General features: G+C 45.5%; 2 protein-coding genes across 9 annotated transcripts in view; one reads left to right on the forward strand and one right to left on the reverse strand.

Annotated features, from left to right (window-relative positions):
- Kansl3 (KAT8 regulatory NSL complex subunit 3) overlaps window positions 1-20,460 on the reverse strand; it is a 33,248-nt gene extending 12,788 nt beyond the window's left edge. For 2 of the 8 annotated variants that reach the window (XM_032900923.1, XM_032900920.1), the window contains exons 1-10: window positions 19,057-19,638; window positions 16,849-17,019; window positions 7,006-7,096; window positions 6,677-6,862; window positions 3,554-3,685; window positions 3,034-3,150; window positions 2,710-2,811; window positions 2,535-2,606; window positions 1,035-1,109; window positions 684-841 (exon numbers count right to left, since the gene is read on the reverse strand). In XM_032900923.1, the coding sequence (XP_032756814.1) occupies window positions 684-841; window positions 1,035-1,109; window positions 2,535-2,606; window positions 2,710-2,811; window positions 3,034-3,150; window positions 3,554-3,685; window positions 6,677-6,862; window positions 7,006-7,096; window positions 16,849-17,019; window positions 19,057-19,271 (1,319 nt within the window). In that variant the 5' untranslated portion in view covers window positions 19,272-19,638. Of the gene's footprint in view, window positions 1-683; window positions 842-1,034; window positions 1,110-2,534; window positions 2,607-2,709; window positions 2,812-3,033; window positions 3,151-3,553; window positions 3,686-6,676; window positions 6,863-7,005; window positions 7,097-16,848; window positions 17,020-19,037; window positions 19,639-19,915; window positions 20,206-20,357 lie in introns of those variants that run through there. The other 6 variants (XM_032900921.1, XM_032900924.1, XM_032900922.1 and 3 more) reach the window with 6 other exon arrangements.
- Window positions 20,461-22,688: 2,228 nt separating this feature from the next.
- The window catches only part of Fer1l5 (fer-1 like family member 5), a 52,077-nt gene continuing 50,909 nt past the window's right edge, over window positions 22,689-23,856 (forward strand). The window contains exon 1 of the mRNA XM_032900919.1: window positions 22,689-22,773. Within this exon, the coding sequence (XP_032756810.1) occupies window positions 22,689-22,773 (85 nt within the window). The remainder of the gene's footprint in view (window positions 22,774-23,856) is intronic.

Genomic DNA, 23,856 nt, shown 5'->3' on the forward strand with positions numbered 1-23,856 from the left:
TGTGTGATCAACATTATTATCAGTAGTAACAGGACAAATTGAATCATGTATCCTCTGACACAATACTCTGGGAAGCTACGTCACCTCTGTGGCATTCCTGACAAAGCTAATCATCTTCAATGTATCAGAAGAAAATATGTAAAAGAACTATTCATATTATAACTGTTCAGCTGTCTTCAACAGTGTCAAGGTTAAAAAAACAGACATTGAAGGCTGGACATGGAGACTCAGGAGGTTAAGGGCAGAAGGATCGTGCTCAAGCCCATTCTCAGCAGCATTGTCAAGAGCCTGGGCTACATGAAATCCTGTCTCAAAACAAACAAGAAAAGGAGAGAAAGGCTCTCCCCCACCCCTGTCTCCCCGTCTCCCCATCGGGACATACTGATGAAATCTAGGTTTGTTATTTGGACTAGACAATACTATCAAGTCAACATTATCTCATCATTTTGAAAGCTGTATCTTGGTTATACAAGAAACTCTAGGTGAGGGATAGATGAGATTTCAGATTTCTTATATTAGGTTCAAGGGCCAGGTGGCTTTTGCTTCAGCCTCCTGAATATATATTGGAATTATAGGATGCAAGTTTAATTGTTCCTTCAGTCAGACTGTCATTATACTGCCATGAACAAACATTCTCGAACATTCTAATATGTTCCCTCTCATCTCTAGGGAAATAGACCCACCTGAGATTATCATCAGCTCCTCCAACCACCACCAAGCTATTTTCTGCTCGAATCTTTTCCCGGAAGTCCTCCATGGCTTCAGGGTGACACTGTAGAGAATTCTGACCAATGACAAAGAGGACTGGAGTCTTCATGTCCAAGAGGGGGTCATCCACATCCTGAAGAGACAGCAGTTTAGACTTAACCAGCTGGGTCTCAGGAAGCACTGGTCTTGAAGCTGTCCAGAGGGTCAGTTGTGACCCTGCAGGAGGCCTCACCCCACCCAGAATGCAGCATACACTCCACTGACCCACATTCCTGCTATCTCCCACTCCCACTGCCAAAGACCAACCAGTTTCACCTCGCTCTTACCCCCCGGGGTCCATCCACAGTAAGCAGAGGAAACCCAAGGCAGACAACAGCAGTGACGTATTCCATCACAGACACCTGTACATAAAGACATCATTCAGTTTTAGGGCAAGTAATACACCCCAGCTTCCCCAGAATGTAGGTGGGTCTGGGAGTCCAGTCCCAGTCAGTCCCAGCTTTTCTTGCTTGCTCTAGCCTTCAGTTTTTCAGCCATACATGATTAAGTGTTCAGAGCAACACAGGCAGTCACCACCTAGACTGGACCCTGATAGCACTTCCACACACATACCTGGGCCCAATGGGAGTGGTCACACTTCAGCCCCATCAACAACCAAGCCTAGAGCCCTCTTTACTTACTGACTTTGTTCTTGAGAACAAATATAATCAAAAAAACCACAGATGGTACCAGGCTAGGAGACACAGCTAGGACAAAGGAGCACACTTAAAACCATGTGCAAGGCCCTGGGCTCCATCTCTAGAACACACAGAGAAACACACCAAACACAGAAAAAACACAAATGCCAACTCTTAAGTAAAGAACTCTCTCATCAGTAGTTTTAAGGGACACTCCCACACAGCCAAGGCTTCTCAAAGCATGTGGCTCCTGAGAGTTTTGTCCCAGGCATGGAGAGTAGCAGATGCTTGTTCTCACTACTCTAGACACCACACTTGACTATGGGAAGACCTGGGACTCTCAAAATTCAAGCACACTTATACAAACTGATGTATACACACAGGAAAAAAATGTCCCTTGATGTTTATAAAGGAACCAAACATGAAGACAACATGAAATTCAAAACTAATTTGTACCTATTTGAATGTTAAAGAGAGAGTACAGTATGTATTTAAGTCTTGCAGGGGTTGGGGGTGGGGCACCTTTTTTCTCCAGAGATACATGCTCAAACATATATAAATGAAATACATATTTGGAACTTTTAATAGTGTTTATTTTCTTCTCCTAAGAAGTCTGGAGTAGCCTAGAACTTATATAGTCCAGGGTATCCCCAAACTCATGGTTCCCTTCAGGCCTCACCCACTAGAGCAGACATTACATTTGCATTACTCTTTGGAGGTTTCTTCGAAGTAATCTGGAGCACAGAGAAAGTGGGCAGGGTAAGTCAAGCAAATCTGACTATGAACTGGTCACTGAAAGGCTGGGTGAGGAGGTCACAGAATTTCTTTACTGCTCTACTCTTCCTAGTGTGACACTTCTACATATCATTCAAACACTGCACTTCAGGGGTTGGGGATTTAGCTCAGTGGTAGAGCGCTTGCCTAGCAAGCGTAAGGCCCTGGGTTCCGTCCCCAGCTCCGAAAAAAAAGAAAAGAAAAGAAAAGAAAAAAAAAAAACCAAACAAACACTGTATTCACAGTTCAGATGTAGTTTCCCATGCAAAATACCTAGTACTAAGACAAATGGATCGCAAAGAAATAACAGCAGCACTGGTCCCAGAACCACCTTCACGTTTTCAGTGACCTCCAAATACAAGAGAAACTACTCACATGACAGGCCACCAAAGCTCCTGTACTCCATCCAATCAAGATGATGGGCTTGTGTGGGAAATGGCTGTGAATCTTCGGGGTGAGAGAAAGAAGACAGTAAGATCGGAGACTCTATGGCACAGACCAGTCCCATACTGTGGTTACATCTCAGTGAACTAAACCTGGGTATTCTCACCTCCAGCACTTTGCTTCTCACTGCCCCAGTCATGTGTTCAAGGCACTGCAGAACTCCTACTCCACTGCCATTGTTCAGCAGGTGGGTAGCTACAGGGATGACCTAAAGCAAAGAAAGAACATTCGTGCCAGGAGTGCCAATCAGACCTCGATTCTGCTTAACACCCCACATCTCTTAGACAAGTGATACCTAATGCTAAATTAGAGTTAGGGGAATGAACCACATCTGAGTTTAACAAACCTGACCTCTCCCGCACACTCTTCTCTTTAATCCTCCAAGACTACATACATTCCTACCCACAATTCCCCTTGCCCTTACAATTACCTTGCCTAAGCAGGAAAGCTGGGACTGCCAGAAGCGGTGGCGGCGTGAGGCAGGGAACACAGAGCTGGAGGGACCAGAGGAGGCGATGAGAATCAAAGGAGAACCAGGGAGTTTGCTCTGAGGAGACAGAATCCCACCCAAGAACCACTGAGTGAGAGGTATTCATCTACAAGCTCGCAACAACTGTATCAACAGTTCTTGTACCAAGCACTGATCTTTTGCTTATGACTAGAGAGGTGGGGCAAGCAGGAAGAGCACACACTGTTCTTCCAGGAAGCTGGCTGCAGCTCTCAGCACTCAAGTGGCTCACAACAGCCTGTAAGTCAGTGCCAGGGATGTGAACCCTCTTCTGACCTCCAGGAGCACATGAGCATCATATGCATATGCACAAGCACACGGCGTGCGCGCACTCGCACTCTCTCTAATAATAAGGAAAGTGAAGCCACTCCTCTTCCTCCCACCAAGCCTATGTGCACTGAAAGGCTGCTGATGCTAAGCCAAGGCTGAACAACCAACTTACTGGTTTGTTATGTGAAAGCACACCAACAGCAGGGTCCCAGGGCCTCTTGAGGAGAAGTGACAAGGCCTCGGCTCCTGCTGCCCCAGTTTTGGTGTTGGACGACACAAGCATCCGGTCTATCAGAGTTGGGATCTATGAAGAAGGAAGAGCAAAGATGTTTCCAGTGTGAAGTGAGAAACCTTCCCTGCAGTTGTCTGCAGGAAAAGTCCCACTGAGCTCCTAGCTCTTATGCACAGTTTACAAATCAGTGCCCAGCCAGAACGTGCACTCCTGTGGAAGCAAGGCAGAGCTGATCCTCTGGAAGGCAATCTGGTGAGATGCACCAAGCGACAGTGCATTCCGCCATCCTTCTTCCAGATGACTGTACTTCAGGTACTTTCTCACATCAGAAGACAGACAGAAATCAACCTTAGCTATACTAGGGGTGGGGGTGGGGAGCACTACCGGCCTGGGATACAAAAGACCTGCCCCCTGCCTCAACAGACAAATAGCCTTCAGGCTGTGATATGTATAAGGAACCGTTATTGCCCAAGGAACCCTGTTATTGCCTGCCCCCCGAATATACCCTACTATATCATGTATATTTGCTTTATATCATATCCTGTTTTTAACTATCCCCCCAAAAAGTGACCTCATCAATATATAAATATAGGTTTCAGACATGCTGATGCTTATACTGCAAAAAATTTCTTCATAAATCCCACAATACCCACAGAGAAGTCAAAACAATCTCTAGGAAACAAAGAGTTCTTTAGTGTTAGAGATCATTTTCAGAGGAATTTCAAAAGGATTTTCTAGAGAAGAGAGAGAGAGAGACAGACATGCAGAGTCAGAAAGATTGATTTGAAGCTGGGAGTAGCTTATCTAGGATTTGCAAGGCCCTGGGTTTAATCTCTAGCACACAAAATAACTAAATTAAAATGGACAATGTGGTATGTTACTTGAAGTCCTTCATTTGTCCTTCATATAAATATACTTCAGATAAGTTTTTTTTTTAAAGATTTGAAATCTGGGCCCAGCGCTCAGGAAGCTGAGGTAGGAGTTTATTTAATTCAAGGCCAGAAAAGGGAAACACTGCCTCAAAACAGTAAAGGGAGAAGAAACACTGAAAGGGAACTGTGCATGACATTGTGGAGAATATAACCTCTAGACTGCCTCAGTTAACTCAGGTAATCTTACAAAGCACCGAGCTAATCCTGCAGAGCCATTTACTCTCAAGGGTGAGAAAGGCAAACCAAGTTGGGGGTGGTGGGAAGGGATGTGCAGTGCTAACACCATGGGGGTGAGGGTGGGGGACAAGAAGCCCACACTAGTAATAGAGGCATCCAACAGAGCAGGGAAAGTGAACAGAAGTCACATCTGAAGCAGTAGCACATAAGGTGACACAGGCTTAGGAGAGACAGGACTCCACTGTGAGATGAGGTATGAGCTATAAGCCAAAGGGATGGCTGGGTATGGTAGCCCATTCCCATAATCCCGAGCTTGGGAAGCAGAGGTAGGAGAATGAAACAAAGTTTAAGCCTGTCTGGTCTACAAAGTTAGTTCCAGGCCAGGCAGGGTTACCCAGTGAGACCCACTCTCAAAACAACAAAAATCAAGGACCCAAGTAGATTTAAGTACCAGATTCCAACAAGGAAGGCGTATGCAGTGACAAAGGATCACCCCCAAATGGCCTTCCTTTCTAACTCCCTTTAACCACCGAGGGTGTGTATAAAGCTTGCTCAGGCACGGTACCTGTGAAACTGAGAAGCCCTGAGGCATTTGAGTTAACTGACTGACTGCCACCTAAGAAGACCAAGCTTTCCAGCCTCTCCAGCCCTGTATGCTTCTGTCTCAACACAGGGAAGACCCTGAGTTGGCCATCCCTTCTCTGCTAGGGGAAAGAGCTGGGCAGGAGCCAGCCAGGTGCTGTCTAAAGCCTACCAAGTATTTTAAACAAAATAACCCCCATGCTCATTAACAGCTCTAAGTCTGGAGGTAGAGGAGCCACCAATGGAGAGCACAGCCCAGTGCAGAAGGTACCTATGTTCAACATGCTCACCGGCTAGTGTATCAGGCACGTTTGTGCTGTCCCAGCTAGCCCACACTGGACTCCAACAATATGTCCAGGTAGCACTGGCACTCGCTGTGAACACTGGGAGTCCACAACAGGGGTCTGTCACTTTTTTTTGTAACTTAAACCAAAAGCCTTGTCTCTTCGAGCAAGGGAACTGCTTCTAAATCCTGGCCATGGCAAGTGTGACAGAGCTACCACTGCCCCGGGTACTACCCGCACTCGCCCCTAGAGCATACTATCCACCAACTAAAGCACACGACCAGCTTCTAATAAACACAGAAATCTGTAACTGAAAAAGATTAATATTAAGAAACAAGTTTCAAGGACATGACTCTGTGAACATATGACTGAGCAAAATGCAAGGACCGGGGCTCTCCCCAGTACCACCATATAAAAGAAAAGGAAAGTGAAAACCTGAATTAAGAACCATTACCTAAGACCATCCTGTGCTGGAGCAATGCACACACTCCTCAAACCCCTATGAGCCGCCTACATAACCCCAGTGGTTACTGTGGACTTCCGACACGCTGGCTTCTGTGTCAAGAACGCCACCTCATTCATTAACTCAACCCCTACAGAACGAGCTTGCAGTGCAGACCAATCTAACAGTGATGGAGATCCACCTTTGCCTCTACGGTTCTGAGATTAAAGGTGTGCACCACCACACCCAGCCCGCAGTCCATCTCTTCCTGAGGAAGTTAACTCAGGCAGCTCCCTGCTCTGTAATCCCTGGTCCTGAGAGCTACAGAGCTGCCTCGCATACACCTTACCTCGGTCCTCCTCGGTTTACCCTCACCTCTCCCACCACATTCAAGTCAGGGATGACTTGAAGCGAGAACTGCAAGGGTACAGGTGAGGTATGTTTTCAGGTGCCACACTTTACCAAAAAATAGCAGGACTGAAGACAGTTATACCACACAAAACCCAAAATGATACTTTTTCTATTTTTAATAGCTAAATTGTTAGCCTCCATGCTGACCTAGTCACATGGTCCCGTCCAAACCTACATTCTTAACTCACAGCAAATACTGGCTGGTGCCACTAGGCCAAGCCAACCACAGCCTTACCTTTCCTTTCAGTGTCTGCAATGCATCCAAGTAAGCAGCTAGCATGGGCAGGCTCAAGGTCTCCACAAGGGTGGTGTGCAGCCACTGGATCAGCTTGGTGTCCCAGCTGACACTTGCCAGTGCCTGCCGCACCCTCCTTGCACACTTGTCCACAGCGACACGACGCAGCACAGGCTCATTGCAAGCCTGAATGGTGTTCACAAAAAGAATAAAACACGAGTCACACTCAGTGAGCAAGCCGGGGACTGTGGGGAGAGACCACGAGGGACACAAACAGCCAGTGAGGGCTGAACTAAGAGTCAACCATAGACAGATTTCAGATGTCTTACCCCTTCATTGGCCAATCGTGCGAGCCGGTCAGACTGCAGGGCTTTGAGGATCTTGTTAAACAGCTTATTCTGAGCCACTGTCCAGCCAGTCCTATAACAGAAACTCCAAGGAATTAAAGTGTAACCCTGAGGACGTCCCCATGGATGTCCACCGCATAAAGAGATGCTGTCATATTTCTGTTCTCATTATGAAAGAGTCTAAGGTCACTGAGCTAAAGCACAAACTCAAGGCATGACAAATCATGGAGTCTTTTCAGTGCTCAAAAGCATTTATCTGGTGGCTAAAATAATCATACTAGTAATTAAAACATGCTTCAATTCTATTTATTTCCCAGTATGGTCTCACTTCATACTGTACCCAAACTCCAACTCCTCTCCTGCCTCAGCCTCCATAGTGCTGGGACACATGCCACAACAATTGATCAGCCTACATTTTAATGTACTAACTATAGTGGAAGTAGGAGAGTAAGGTGAGAGCTCTATTTAAACCAGTTTGCAGAGCAAAAATGGAACAGAACTATAACAACTCTCCAGTGCCGCAATGCTGTACCCAATACTAATGGTTTTCCTTTTCCAGTTTTGCCTTTTTGTCACACAAGTGTGAAATAATGTTAATATTTTCTTATCCCAGCACATCACAACACACAAATGTCTGTCTCCTTATGGGCAGGCTCTAAGCCCAGCTGTAAACTGCAATCACAAATATTGCTCTCAACCCCACCCCACTGCCAACAGAGCAGGTCACTCCTCACCTCACGCCCAGCAACTCAGCAGTCTTGACATCACAGCTGTGACTAGCAATCTTAAGAGGCAGGAGGAGAAAGGCAACAGAAGATATTTCAACTCTATGTACTCTGTCTCCAATCAAGAAACTCCTAACAAGCTGGACATGGTAGTACATGCCTTTAGTCCTAGCACTCAAGATGCAGACATAAACAGATCTCTGTGAGTTCAAAACCAGCCTGGTCTGCAGTGACTCCCAGGATAACCAAGATTATTACACAGAAAAAAAAACCTGTCTCAAAAATAAAACTCCCAACAACTGGGAACAGAATACAGTTATGGGGGGTTGGGGATTTGGCTCAGTGGTAGAGCGCTTGCCTAGCAAGTACAAGGCCCTGGGTTCGGTCCCCAGCTCCGAAAAAAAAAAGAAAAAAAAAAAAAAAAAAAAAAGAATAGTTATGGGCTGATGAAATGGCAGCACCATGGGTAAAGCAATTATTGCTGTGCAAGCATCAGGACCTGAGTTTATATCCCTACCACCCACATAGAAGCCGGGCAAAGTGTCACTTATCTGTAACTCAGTGCTGGGGTTGAAGGGTGGGCAGAGAAAGAAGTATTTCAGGGGCTTGATGCTCAGCCCACCTAATCAATCAGCAAGCTCTAGGTTTAGTGAAAGGTTATATCAAAATATAGAGGCAATAGAAAAATACCAGATAATCTCGGGCCTCCCCCTATATAAACACAGGTGAGCACAGCTGTATAGTCCACATGTACATTTAAATGCTTAAATACACATGTACATGCAAAACACAGACACACACACACACACAAAACAAATACATAAAATGTAAAAAAAAAAGTTACAGTTCTGCCCCGAGCTGTGTGGATCCAGGATCTCCCCAGTCTCATCATCTAATGCCATTTAATGTCACTCTGCTTAGTTCTGTGTGCTCTTCTGTCCCCGATCAACACCTTCCATTCTCCTACATAGACCTGTGTGCACCAAGTGCAGTCCTGTACCTGGACCCTTTTCATTCATTCCCTGAATTCACACAGTTGTGCCCTCTGTCCTTCCCTTCACGCACTGTTAACTATCACCTTCTACTGAGGCTTCCTAGATCCCTCTTATCCCACCCTGGGATTCTCTAGCTCCGCTTTTCAACTACTTCACCACCTCACATTCTAGCCATTCTATGTGTCTGGCTTCCTTTGCTAGAATGCAAAAGACAAGAAAGCCAAGATTTTTTTTTTTTTTTTTAAAGATTTATTTATTTATTATATACAAGTACACTGTAGCTGTCTTCAGATACACCAGAAGAGGGCATCGGATCTCTTTTACAGATGGTTGTGAGCCACCATGTGGTTGCTGGGAATTGAACTCATGACCTCTGGTAGAGCAGTCGGGTGCTCTTAACCGCTGAGCCATCTCTCCAGCCCGAAAGCCAAGATTTTTAAGGTTGTGTTTTAATGCTATATCCTCAGTACACACAACAAGTGCCTGACACACTGAGGATTAAAACACTGCCGAATGAACAGAGCGACTGCACACACAATCTAAGTGCTCTGAACAGCTGGGTCCATCTGGTCCCCACACATAAACAACAGGAACAAAACAGCATGGTCAAGCTGCAGAGAAGCTGCTTAAAGGGGGTCAACAGTCTCCACCTGTAACTTCACAGAGGAGCAGCAGCTTTTCCATCACACCTGACCTTACTTAACAAGAGACATCCACAGGTCTATAACTACAAGTATCATGGCCCAGTGAACACACAGGAAGGGCAAATTACCTTTTTAATTTACTCTGTTCAACTACCTGGTTCCCCAGGAACTAGCTAATATTTACTAGAAACTCCCTTTCTCTAAGTAAATTAAAAAAATCTCACCTACCACACAACCTGCATGGTACAGAAGAAGCCTAACCAAGAGGCAGGATGTTATTCCACTCTGTAATAAGGAGCAGGCTATGTACCCTGAGTCTTCCTGTCTAAAAGACAGACATGGACTAGATGACTTAATTCAAGTTAGCTATGAACAATGAGAAGGTTTAGAGAGAAAACCAGGGGGTTGGGGGTTTAGCTCAGAGGTAGAGCGCTTGCCTAGCAAGCACAAGGCCCTGGGTTCGGTCCCCAGCTCCGAAAGAAAAAAAAAAACAAACCACTTTTAGAGAGAAAACCAGGCGTTCCCTCTTCAGAAATGCCTTCATTTCCCTCCTGGATAACAGATCTAATCCAGCCAAGTATATCCTCAGATCTTACTTTTGTGAGACAGACTCTCAAACAACTCAGGACGATCCTGAACTTGCTATGTAACCAAGGTTCATGTCAAACTCAGGAGTCTCCTGCTTCTGGCTCCTAGATGCTAAAATTACAGACGTGCAGCATCACATGTTGCTGGAGTGCCATCCATCCATCCATCATCTATCTGTGAAGCTTTCCTTGCTACAGATAAATGCCTGAGTTCCCAAAGCTACTCACCCTCTTCTAATACTGTGGAGGTAACTAGAAAGAGGCTTAGGTTCTAGATTGTGCTTTTTTGCCTTTTTTCTCCCAGTTCTCTTGGCGTGACCTCATCAGAATTATGTCTATTGTTAGAGACAATTGGATTTCGGAGATAGACGGAAAGCCTTTACTCCACTTGGATGGGAAGGCTTGATGGTCCCTAGCCCTTTGGTTCATACTCTTTCCTTCACATTACTGAAATGCACAGCATATTTACCCTAGTAGCGTCTCCCCATAAACAGTGATTCTCAGGTGGGCTTGAGACATGCATGTGTAGCAGTGGAAGGAAACAGAATGTTCAAAAACAGTATAGAAAGGTTTTCCAGAGACAGGTGCAGTGCCATTTTAATGTACTTCTTAGTTTTTAAATTCTGCCCTGGTTTGGTTTGGTTTTTCAGGATAAGGTTTCTCTGTGTAGCCCTGGCTGTCCTGTAATAACTCTGTGTAGACCAGGCTGGCCTCTAAAAGAGATCCGTCTGCCTCTGTCTCCCAGTATTGGGATTAAAGAGGTGAACCATCACCACCCAGATAATTTCTGCCCTATTTGTAAGCACTAAGATTATTATTTGTGTGTGTGTGGTGTATACACGCATATGCATGTGAGTGGGGTGTCCAAGTGTGTGCATGAAAGCCAGCGGTTGAATTTGGGTGTCTATCTTTTTCTGTATTATTTATTTAACAGTCTCTCACTGACCCTGGTACTTTATGCTTAATGTTTGACTAAATGGTTGGCCAGGAAGTTCCAGGGATCCCCCATCTCCTTCTCCTCCAATCTTGGTGCCACAGACTTGTGTCTCTTTGCCCAGCTTTTTTACATAGATGCTAAGGATCTGAGTCCAAGACCTGAGCATGCCCAGCGAGTATTTTATCCTGAGTCTCTCCTCAGCCCTTCCCTAGTCATTTTTTTAAACTTGATTTCACTATGAAATCAAAATGGCATGAAGAAAAAATATGATCTGAACAAGACTATTTAGAAACAACTACAACAACACATGAAATTAAATTTAAAAGCCACAAATTTTGAGTCTAAAAGCTCAGAAAAAAAATTCTTAGGGTTACTGTTGCACATACAATTAAGTGACCCAAGAATTGAAACGTGTTCTATGCATTGTCAGCTTCGTGGGAGGCTAAAAATTTAAAGATCTAACCCAATATTAAGATAAAGAGCACGCTAAAGATATAATTTAGGAGCTGATGGGAACTGTGTGAGTCAAAGGCCCCTCCCTTGGGCCTGACTCTGTTTACTTTTCATGAGTGCAAGAAATACATTTTCTCATTTTCATAGATGACATCACAGTCTTTTGTCTTCCTTGGTCTGACCAATCTGGATGATATGCTGACCTCAGGCTCGGCCTAGTTGAAGAAAGCAAGAGAGCACACTGGTCCTAGAAAGCCTGACTCTTTTTCCTTTCTCCTTTTTAAGAGACAGGGCCTCACTGTGTAGCCCACACTGACCACAAGTGTGGCCCACTCTGCCTCATTTCCCAAAGGCTAGGGCTATGGACACATGCCACAAAGCTGGCAAACCCAGTGCTTTCAAAGGTAGTTATTAATTCCCTGATTCTGTTCCAAGGGAGACAGATTCAATGCAAAAAATGTCTAAAAGAATTAAAAAGATTTCATCTTATGTATATGAATGTTTTTGCTTTCATGTAAATGTGTGCGTGCCTGATACCCGCAGAGTCTAGAAAAGGCACTGAATGTCCCAAAACAGAGTTAGGGTGGCTGTAAGCCACCACATGAGTGCTGGGAACAGAAATCTGGCCCTCTGCAAGAAGTAAAACTCTTAACTGCTGGACCAGCTCTCCAACCCCAGATTTAAAAGAAAAAAACGTTTTTAAAAGATTGTGTGAGAATGGGCAATGTGTGGTATATTTAGAAGGGGGCATATGCCATGGCACTTGTGAGATCAGACAACAACGTTGTGGAGTGATTTCTCTCCTTTTCCCTTACATGGGTTCCAGCAATTGAGTTCAGGTCATCAGCCCCTTGAACCAGGTTTGTGTTTTGACAAATGCTATCTTACTGCTCCTGTCTAAAGGAATTTTTTTAATCTTATTTTAGTTTTTTGTGACACAGGTCTCTCTAAATCGCCCTGGCTGTCCTGGAACTTACTAGGTAGACCAGGATGGCTTCAAACTCAGAAATTCTACTGATTCTGCCTCCCACCCACTGGAAATCAAGGTGTGCACTACTATGCCCAGACTACGGGTAAATTTTAAGTGAAAGTCAAACAGGATAAGACAAAAAACACCAGAAAAGCTTAATTAAGTCACACAACTAAGAAAATAAAGACTTAAAAAGGGAAAAAGAAAATAGGTGGGCTGGAGAGATGGCTCAGCGGTTAAGAGCACCGACTGCTCTTCCAGAGGTCATGAGTTCAATTCCCAGCAACCACATGCTGGCTCACAACCATCTGTAATGGGATCCGATGTCCTCTTCTGGTGTATCTGAAGACAGCTACAGTATACTTGTATATGAAAATAAATAAATCTTTAAAAAAAAAAAAAAGAAAATAGGTAAGAGGTAAGGAACGAAAGAAAGGGCTAGAGAGATAGCTCAGTGGTTAAGATCATTGACTACAGCACTGATTGCTCTTCCAGAGGTCCTGAATTCAAATCCCAGCAACCACATGCTGGCTCACAACATCTGTAATGAGATCTGATGCTCTCTTCTGGTGTGTTTGAAGACAGTTACAGCCATATATAATAAATAAATCTTTAAAAGAAAATAAGGAACGAACGAAAACAACTCAAAGCTTTTGGACTTAAACACCAAAGATCCAACCTGATATATACACATACATATTGTAGTATGTAGCCACACAACATAGGTGTATGTATATATATATGTGCACACCCACACACCCACACACCCACACATAGTATTAGACAGTTATACAAAGTTCCAGAAGGACACTGGGAAGGCTCTTGGTTGAAATTCTAACATTATCATTTCTTTTAAAAAAAAATTTATTTTATATATATGAACACACTGTCACTGTCTTCAGACACACCAGAAGAGGGCATCGGATCCCACTACAGATGGTTGTGAGCCACCATGTAGTTGCTGGGAATTGAACTCAGGACCTTGGGAAATGCTCTTAACCTCTGAGCCACCTCTCTAGCCCTAACGTTCTCATTTCTAAGATAAGACAGACTACTTTCTAATACTAGATTGTTTTGAGCTAAAATATTAGATGTTTTAAATGTTATTTGGCTGGGCAATGGTGTCACATATTCTTTAATCTCAGGACTCAGGAGGCAGAGGCAGGCAGATATCTGAGTTCCAGGCCAGCCAGTTCCAGCCAGTTCCAGGCCAGTCTACAGAGTGAATTCCAGGTCAGTCAGGGCTATACAAAGAAACCCTGCTTTGAAAAACAAAAACAACAAAAAACCGACCTCACCCAAGCAAGTGAATGAGTATTTTGTCAAGTATTTTCTCAAAGGCAAAGCATCTAAAGCAGCTTTCCATCTGATGAACAGATGGGGCACAGGAAGGGGTGGGAGGCAGCAGGAGAGGAGTGGGGATGGTGCTGGTGGCCCAACATCTTCAGTACTATATATATTACTTTGCCACCAAACAAAATTTTCAAAGATCCCAGAATCATGACTGTGATACACAAACATTAAACATGACCCAAACCCAGCCGGCTAACTTCTTTTTTTTTTTTTTTTAACATTTTTATTTATTTTAGTCATATGAGTACACTGTCACTTTCTTCAGACACACCAGAAGAAAGCATCGGATCCCATTACAGATGGTTGTGAGCCACCATGTGGTTGCTGGGAATTGAACTCAGGACCTCTGGAAGAGCAGTCAGTGCTCTTAACCTCTGAGCCATCTCTCCAGCCCCCTAACTTCTTTACTACAGAGTTAACATAAGAGGGTTATAGAATATATGGTCTCTGACACAACTACAAAACTCTTGTTTGTGCAAAAACAGTCATGGGCAGTAGCTGTATTCCAATAATCATTATTCATAGACACTGAAGTGAAAATTTTATGTGTCACAAAATACCTCTTTTTCTCCAGCCAACTTAAAAACATAAAAACTATTCTTAAGGCGTACAAAAGAAATGGACCAAATCTGGCACATAGGTCAGTTTGGCAACTCCTGCCTGATCTAGACAAACACAGAGACTGAAACCATTTCATACAGTATCCACTCTCATTAGAGAAGACTAGGATTGGGTGGTGGGAATAGATTTTGTTTCCTATACACAAAAACGATCTGTAGGCAGTTCCTACCGAGTAGGAGCCGCAGTGGGAAGAGCCCTAACAAAGAATGGAAGTCTCTCACTCTAAAGACTCAAGCCACCCAGTCAGTAGTCTCTGAAGATGAATACCTAGACTCTAGAGAGCTGTCTGATAGAGGTGTCCATGGAGTTCTCAAGTGTGGGAACCTATAAATGTCACATGCCCTACGCAGACAGAAAGGAAGCAGCACTTTATCAAGGGAAAGAGGGCAATAAGATGATCATAACCACAGCAGAGGCAACTTCCAAACAAGCTAGACAACAACACTCACCTCTTCAGTTAAGGTAGTGTGTGCTAACAAATAATGGAGTCAGCTCTCTGCAAATGTGACCTTCCCAGAGAGATAGCCGAAGGGCTGCTGCTAATACAACCCTCCCAATCTTACTGAGACACAGTAACAGTGTATCAGTGTGCAGTCCTAACAGAAGAATGAAGGCTCACTCTAGAGACCTTAGGTGAAGGGCACCCTAGTCTACTCCTGTGCCCATCTTTCTTCTATAAACTCTCTACTCACCCACCCCAGTGGAACAAAATGGCTTCTCAAGACTCTCTACTGGGGACAGGCAGTCTGGCCCAGCACTCCAGTGTCTCTTCTGCCTAGCAGTTTATCTTTCCTTATAAATTAAGAAATTAGTGACCACGCTTGATAGCACAAGCCTCAGTTTTGACAGTAAAACAATATATAAAAATAACAAAAGGCCTGGGACTGACACACCTATAATCCCAGCACATGAAAGGTAGAGGCACAAGGATCATAAGTTCAAGGTCAACCCTAGTTACTAGGGAGTATGAGGTGGGCCTATGTTACACCAGAGATCTCGTCTCAAAAAGAAATCAAGAAAGGGGTTAGAGACATAACTCAACAGCTGTGAGCACCTGCTGCTCTTGAGAGGACTAGAGTCAGCACCCGGCATCCATATCAGGTAATTCACAAGTGCCTGCAGCTCTAGGGGAGCCAACCTTTTCTGGCTTCCAAGGCACCCCGACGTGGCACACCCTGGCATACTCTCACAGACATACACAGTAATATAAAATGTATCTTTTAAATGAAGGAGTGACTGAAGGAAGGCATTATTATGTACTATAAAGTCTAATGACTAGCTCCCAGACCTCTCAATCATAACCAAGGGTTAACTAACTTTAAAAAGTGCTTCAATTCTCTCATACATGTATCCCTCAGGTTTTTTAAATATATCACTTTTACTTTACATTCACTGGTGTTTTGCCTGTGTAAGGTTGTCAGAAGCCCTGGAACTGGAGTCACAAACTGAGCTGCCATGTGGGTGCTGAGAATTGAATCTGGTCCTCTCAAAGAGCAGCCAGTGCCCTTAACCTCTAAGCCATCTCTCCAGGCCCTGTTTCCCATATTTATTAAAGCTGTATGTTTTTTAATTATTTACTTATTTATTTTATATATGTGAGTGTATCTTCAGAGGGCATCAGACCCCATTATAGATGGTTGTGAGCCACCATGTGGTTGCTGGGAATTGAACTCATGACCTCTGGAAGAGCAGTCTGTGCTCTTAACCACTGAGCCATCTCTCCAGCCCATAAAGCTGTATTTTTAGTAGAGAGAGAGAGAGAGAGAGAGAGAGTGTGTGTGTGTGTGTGCGCACGTGTAGGTATGTGTATGCAGGTGCCAAAGAAGGCCAGAAGCATTCCCCCTTGGTCCTCTGAAGAGTACTACACCCTCTTAACCTATGAACCATCTCTCTTGCCCTCTCATCATTTTTGAAAATGGAGTTCTGCCATGGAGTTATATCTCCAACCTTGCAAAACTGTTTTAAAGCATTTCAAGCTATTAGCTTCACATATGATTCCAAAACACTTATTATCTCAATTGTAGATCATGTCATATCAATGCAAATCTCACAAACATAAGAGTTTCGGTAGCTCTTCCTGCAAAGTTAGTCATATCTATATCCAGCAAGTCAATTGTACAGTTTTGTGGTGTTGGGGGCCTTACATATGCCAGGAAAAGGCTTTACCTCTGTGCTACATCCCCAATCCCCTACTTGTTATAAAAAGATTAAAGTTTCACTCTGCTGCCCACACTTATCTTGAGTTCAACTCCTCCTCCTGCCTAGGCCCTCCACGGTGCTGCAACTGTGACATCTGCCACTGTGTATGCTGAGTAATGAGCTAGAGTTAGGACAGTAGTGAGGCAGCTCACTGCAACCCTCCTGCCATGCGCTGCACAGCAGCGAGCAAAGATACAATGCATGTGAAGAAAACGTCCCACTGCATGACTGTGAGTGGAACAACATGAGCTCCAGTCGATGTTTCAAAGACGATGATAATACACAATTACCAAGTACTAAAATTTGCCCCAAACTGGCCAATCTATCCAGGACTGGCCTACCTGTTGACGTGCTCTTCCCAGTCTTCTGGTGGAGGAGGAGCATCTGCATCTGTCCTGGCGAAGATCACATGCCGTTCACACTCGTTCATCACACTTCTTGCCTTCTGATTGTCATAGAGTGGAGCAGGAGTTGCCGTGACAGTCTCCACATCTATTGGAACGTCTGACTCACTGTAAACAGGTGAGGAAATAGGACCAGGCCACACACACTTCACACAACACACATGCTTAACCATCAGCTGGTTGCCAATGTTTAAAACATGTCTAATCAACATGATCAGCTTTAAATGATTTCCACATCCAGTCATGACATCCTCTCATCTAGCGCTCCCCTCCCTGCTGTGTGTCTGGGAAAGACAGGGTCATTACACTTCTTGTGGCTTCGGTTTTTTTCTTCTTAAAGTTTCATCATGCCTGGAGTTGACTATGTTGCCCAGGCTAGCCTTGAACTCAGTCATTACTGTTTTTTTAAGATTTTAAATGCATATATGTGGGTACAGTGTCCACAGAGGCATCTGACATGAGTGCTGTGAGCTGAATTTGGGTACTCTACAAGAGCAGTATGTGATCTAACTGCTGACCCATCTCTCTCCAGCTCCTAGCCTTAACCTCTTGACTCTGCTCTTGCCTCAGTCTCACCAAGTGCTGGAATTATAGGCACAAGCTGCCATAACTGGCTCCAAAGCCTTTTCAAGAGCATTTGCTGCTCTTGCAGAGGACCCAAGTTTGATTCCTAGCACCCATGTGGGGTGACACAATGCCTAATCCTAGCTCCAAGGGGATCTGATGCCTCTGACCTCTGAGGACACTGGTATTCAATGAACATACTACACTCATAAACACAATTAAAAATAAATTTTCCAATACAGTAATTCAGTTCCTAAATCACTGATTCTTGTTTTTTTTTTAAAAGTCATTAAATAAAAACACAAAACAAGAAGTTTTATACAGTTAAAAAAAATTTCAAATTTTACTTAAAGTTGGTTTTCAGTTATGCCCCAGGCCATAAGCTAAGAATTATGCTAGAATCTTCCCCTAAAGTCACAGATCATGGACACTGAGGAAACTGAAACCAAAAAAACACTAATATCATTAGGAAAAAAACTCCCCTGAGCTGGGTTGATTACAGGTCTGCACTTGGGAGGCAGAGGCAGGCGGATCTCTGTGAGTCAGCCTGGTCTACAGAGTTCCAGGATGGCCAGGGATACATAGAGAAACCCTATCTCAAGAAAGCAAACTACATTTCTAAGCCACAGAAATGACTGCAATCTGAATGTTGGGAGGCTGCCAACCTGAACTACATAGCAAGCTCAAAGCTAGCCAGGGGTACACAGTATGACCCTGTATCAACAATCCTAGCACCTGAGAGGTACAGGCAGGAAGATCAGAGTTCAAGAATCATCATGTCTGGGGGGGAGAGAGAGAGAGAGAGAGAGTGTGTGTGTGTGTGTGTGTGTGTGTGTGTGTGTGTGTGTGTGTGTGTGTGTGAGAGAGAGAGAGAGAGAGAAGAACCCAAACACAAGATCTCAACTCCCAACAACAAAAAAATAACCTGTGTTTGTTTGAGGGAAGATTAAACTCAAAACAAACACAAAAATCTCATATCCAAAGACTTGTAATGATCAGAAAAGAGCAACTCAACAAATTCTGACATGGGTGAAATCAGAAGGTGCAAAACAATTAACTAGTTAGTCAAATGTAACCAATTCACTTATCAGAGGGTAGATTTCTGAAATGTTCTTACCCTCTACTGTAGGGTGGCTGGAAATACAGAGACTTAAGGAGGGGTTAATCTAAACCTTGGCTTTCTGAAAGGAGGTAAGGGTGACGGCAATGTTGTGGGAACTACCTCCCAATTTGTGCACTGAAGTCAGAGACTCAAGAATAGTTTGGGGGGGGGTTGGGGATTTAGCTCAGTGGTAGAGCGCTTGCCTAGTAAGCGCAAGGCCCTGGGTTTGGTTCTCAGCTCGAGAAAGAAAGAAAGAAAGAAAGAAAGAAAGAAAGAAAAAAAAAAAAAAAAGAATAATAGTTTGTAGCCAAAGGGAGGGGGGGGGGGACCTAATTCTTCAGCTTCCCCTTCCAAGCTCTCCAGTCACCCCACAGCCCCAATCACTCTCAAGAACGTCTATGCCCCGCCACACTGCCATGGTCAGGCGGAAGTAGCCCTTAAGAAGGAAACCCAAACTCACATGGTATTCTCAAACTCACATAGTATTCTCCTGCTGCCGACGGGGAGTTACAAAGAGCATGCGGGTGGGGCGGGCGCTGCTGGCATCTGGGTGGGCACTCCACGGTTTTGCATAGCTATGATCCAGAAAAACAAGGTCCAGTTCCCGCTCATGCACTGAAAGCTGGAAAAGCAGGGAGGTACCCATCCGACGAGCTGAAGTCTGGAAGTCCCTCTCCCCACCCCGGTGGGCCATGTCAGTAGTCAGGCAGCCAAACCAAGTCAGGGTGCGAATATCTGCATGCTAGTCACCTGCGGTGAAAAGGGGCTTGTCAACTCAATAGCTTCCGTTTCTCCCAAGTTTCCCTATCAAAACATGCCTTTATGCCCATCATTCATCGATTATGCATACCACTACCGAACAGAAAGGTGGCAGGTGCCATACACAGTTTTGTGACTGTAAACTGACAAGACTCCACAGTTAGCAAAAATATGACCTTTCTGGGCCAAGGCATGGTGACGCACGCTTTTCGTCCCAGCATTGGGGAGGAAGAAGCAGACCTATCTCCGGGAGTTCGAGGACTGCCTGGTCTATAGAATGCGTTCCAGGACAGCCAGGGTAACACAGTGAGATCCCATCTCAAAAAAAAAAAAATTTTTTTTTTTTTGGCTGAGCAATTTTTTTCCTGGGTGGTAAAGGATTTTGCAAATCAGAGGGATCACAAACATGAATTCTTCTAAAGCTAGAGGAAGTGCGTGGGGACGGTCAGCTCGAGCACGCCCAGCACAACAGGCGGGCACCGTGGGCTGAGTGCAGCCCAGGGCTCCAGACATCATCGCTTTGGCCTGAGGTCAAGGGGACTTTCCTAGGGTCACATTCTACCCAAGGTCTGCACCGACCTCAAGGTACACCGGAGTTTTGAGAGAAGAAAAACCAGAGCCCGCCCTCAGCCCGGCCCGGGCCTTAGGAGGCCTCAGGAGGCCTCTTCTCCTTCGCCCTCCCTCAGCGAGGCGCCCGGCAAACGGCCCGCTCCTCCGTGAGGTTCCCGCCACGGAACCGCAAAACCACAAAACGGCCCACCCGGGCGACTCGGCCAAGGTCATCCCGAGTTCCCGGCGAGGAGGAGCCGCCCGGCCCCTGCCTCCCCTCCCGGGGCCCCTCCTCGGCCTGGCGCCTCGGGCGCTGGGGCGGCCGCCTCGGCCTCCCGCGCCCCGCCCGGCCCGCGGCTCCAGCCCCGGCTCCCTGCAGGCCCGCGGAGCCCGGAGGTCTTCTCCGATGCCGCCGCCCGCCGCCTGGAACCCCACGGGCCGCCACCCGCGCCGGGACGGACCCGCGTCTCACCCGCAGTTGTCGGCCGCGCGCTCGCCGGAGCTGGATCACAGTGCGCGTGCGCCTCACCGCCCGGCGCCACGGGCTCCGAGGAAAACGCGGAAGTGGATTGCTCTTCCGGAACTGCGCGGCGGCGAGCGGCAAAGCCTGGAGCGGATCCGCGACCTCGCTGGCCTGTGGGGAGCGCCGTGAGCGCGCGCGCGAGCGCGCGACCCCGGGATAGAGACGTCCTTCCTCTACGTTTTCTGTGGGGAAAGTGAGGGCAAAGAGCTAAGCAGTTCAGACAGCCCCGGCGCTGGGTGTTCCCCGCCACAGTCAGTTCTCCTCCCCCGACCTATTACAGAGCAGGGTTCTATCTGCAGTGGGCGGGCTCAGCCCAGCGTTGAGACTTTGTTTATAATTCCAAGGCAGGAGGCTGAGACAGGAGAATCTTGGTGAGTTCCAGGACAGCCTGAGCTACATAGCGACAGACTTGTCTCAAGACCTCGACCACAAACCAGAGAGATGGGGAGAGAAGAGGGAGGGAATGCTTTGCAGAATGTCCGGATACAATTCTAGGGCTCTGCGGTGTTTAACGAAGAGAAATTGGTGGAGCTCAGACTAGGATGAGGTAGAAGATGAGGTAGAGGAGAGATGTGAGGTTCAATTTTTAACCGCCTGGCCCACAGATCCCAGCAAGCAAAGTTTCCGCCCTTTTCTCATCTCGAAATGTGCAAATACCTAAACCCTGCCTCACCAGGTTGCCAGGGGAATACAGTGGATTATTTCCGCCACCTGTCAAGAGCTCAATTGATTTCTTGATGGCAATTACTGCAAGCTACCCCTACCTCCAGGTGTCGTTGGTTGTTTTTATTTACTATTTATGGAGGGATGGTGAGACATGGTCGCATGTATCTCAGGCTGGGCTTCAAGCTAGCTATGCTGCCAGAGAAGACCTTGAATTTTATTGTTGGTTTGGTTTGAGTTTTGTTTTGTTTTTGTTTATTTGATGTTTTTTCTGAGACAGAGCTTCTCTGTGGAGCCCTGACTGTTCTCAAGCTCTGTAGGCCAGGCTGACCTTGAACTCAGAGATCCGCCTGCTTCTGCGCATGCCCACCACTTCCTGGTTAACATTGAATTACAGACCCTCTGCCCCTCTCCCTTTCAAGCGCTGGGATTATAGGCCTGCACTACCGGGCCTAGCATAGAGCAACGTGTTTTAGACTTAGACTTGACTAAGGAGGAGGGTCAGGAAAATTAAGCAATGACAAAAGGTTTCGTAAGTGTGCAAAGACTGAAAATTAATTCAAGGGGTGTTTCTGACAGTTCATCCACAATGTCACTGCATCCTTGGTTCTGAGCACACAACAAGCACCACTTTCATGAGGCTTGTGCCATATAACTATGGCGCCAACAAATGTTTTCGAAAACCCCTTGGCTCAGACTTTAGACTATTGTATGTTATCAATTGCAGTGTTTTTGCTGTAGACACAAAGTTTCCTGCTCTTAGAGAAACCTGATAACTTTATTATGGAAAACAAAGGCTCTTAATACGTTCCTCTCTCTCTCAGCATGCGTCAAAGTAACATTTCTTTGGATTGTGATAGATAGAATGCTTGGTTTTAGAAACTGCCATCTGAATGGCTGACTTGAGCTTCATAAAACAATAATTAAATGAATTTTAGCTTGGGATTAAAATAGACTGCCCAATCATTTCTGAGATCACTTCTGCCATTTTGTAGCATGTCTTTATTTGAAGTAGCTTTCTTAGCATTAATTATTATAAAATCAAAATACTCATCACCTCAGAGGCAAGAAAATCAGGAATCCAAGAACAGCCTCAGCTATATAGTGAGTTCAGAGCCAACCTAGGCTACTTGAGACCCTGTCTCCCAGATTTAAAAAAAAAAATCAAACAAAGGGGAAAAAAACATGCCAAATGTCTTGCTTCTCCATTAAAAAGCCCTCCCCTGAGGCATCATTGATTTCCCTGTATATGGATTTTGATGGCCTCACCTCTTGTATTTTCTCATCTACATTGCATGTCTTTGCCAACAATTCATTCCAGACAGAAGAGAATTCTGTGCCTGTTGTTGAAACTCTAGAGGTCAGCGACAAAAGAAAGGAGTCCTCCTCAAAGCGGCAAGGTTTTGTCTGTGTATACCTCGGGCCACTTGTTTAATCTACACTCTGTCACAGTCCTTTATCTCTTCTGGAGATTCTCTTCGGAACCAAGAACCACTTATCTCTGTGATGTTCCTCTTGTTGCTAAGCTCCCTCACCCTGTGAACCTGGAACAGAGGAGCTCCAAAGAGCAAGAGGTTGTCCTGTGCAGGGAAGGAGGGGAGGAAGCAAGTGTCCAAGATGCTCAGGGTTGTCGTGGAGTCCGCCACAATTAACCCTCCCCTCAGCCCCACACCCAAAGCCTGTGTAACTGTCTACTTCAGAGGTGAGCGCCCAGTTCCGAAAGGGTACCAGGAACCTTGCTAGGTATCTCATGGTCAATTCCACTACGTGAATAATGTCCTGTGCAACACATCCAGGAGGTAGATTGTTTCAAAACCTGTTACCAAGCACCTAGCATCTTGGGAGTGAGAAAATCAAGTCCATAGAAAAGAAGGCAGTACTGTTGGCCCTCCATATCTATGGACCCTATGTCTGGGAACTCAGAGTCAGAAATATTTAAGGGCAGGCAAGATGGCTCAGCGAGTAAAGCAAATCTCATTCCTATACTCCTTTGGCCAGAATGAATCATAACCCCACAAGACTTTGAGACTCAGGGCACTATGTACAGAAAGAAAGGAGAATGAAATTAGAGTTACCTGCTGCATGTGGGGGGGACTGGGTCCCCATGCGTGCTCTTTGGTTGGTGGTTCAGTCTCTGTGAGCCCCATGGGCCCAGGTTACTTGACTATGTAGGCTTTCTTGTGGTGTCCTTGACCTGTCCTGCTCCCTCAATCCATGCCCCCAACTCTTCTACAACATTCCCTGAGCTCCTTCTAATATTTGACTGTGGGTCTCTGCTTCTGTTTCCATCTGCTTCTGGATGAAACCTCTCAGAAGACAATTATACTAGGCTCCTGTCTGTAAGCATGGCAGAGTATCATTAATAGTGTCAGGGGTTGGTTCTCTCGCATAGCACGGGTCTCAAGTTGGGCCAGGCATTGGTTGGCTATTTCCCTCATCTCTGCTCCATCTTTCTCCCTGCACATCTTGTAGGAAGGACACACTTTTGGGTCAAAGGTTTTGTGGCAGATATGCTGCTTGATCTTCATGTGGGTCCCCTAACAATTGAAGTGGGGGCTCTCTCTGACTCTGTTGCCTGCCTTTGGACCCCCTTTCCCCAGCTGGGCTGCTTCGTCTGGCCTCAATAGAGGAGAATGCACTTAGAACTGTTGCAATTTGGGCTAGAGAAATGGCTTAGCGGTTAAGAGCTCCAACTGCTCTTCCAGAGGTCCTGAGTTCAATTCCCAGCAACCACATGGTAGCTCACAACTATCTGTAATGAGATCTGGTGTGTCTGAAGATAGCT

This window comes from Rattus rattus, chromosome 4 (assembly GCF_011064425.1).
Source record: "Rattus rattus isolate New Zealand chromosome 4, Rrattus_CSIRO_v1, whole genome shotgun sequence".
NCBI classification, from domain to species: Eukaryota; Metazoa; Chordata; class Mammalia; order Rodentia; family Muridae; genus Rattus; species Rattus rattus.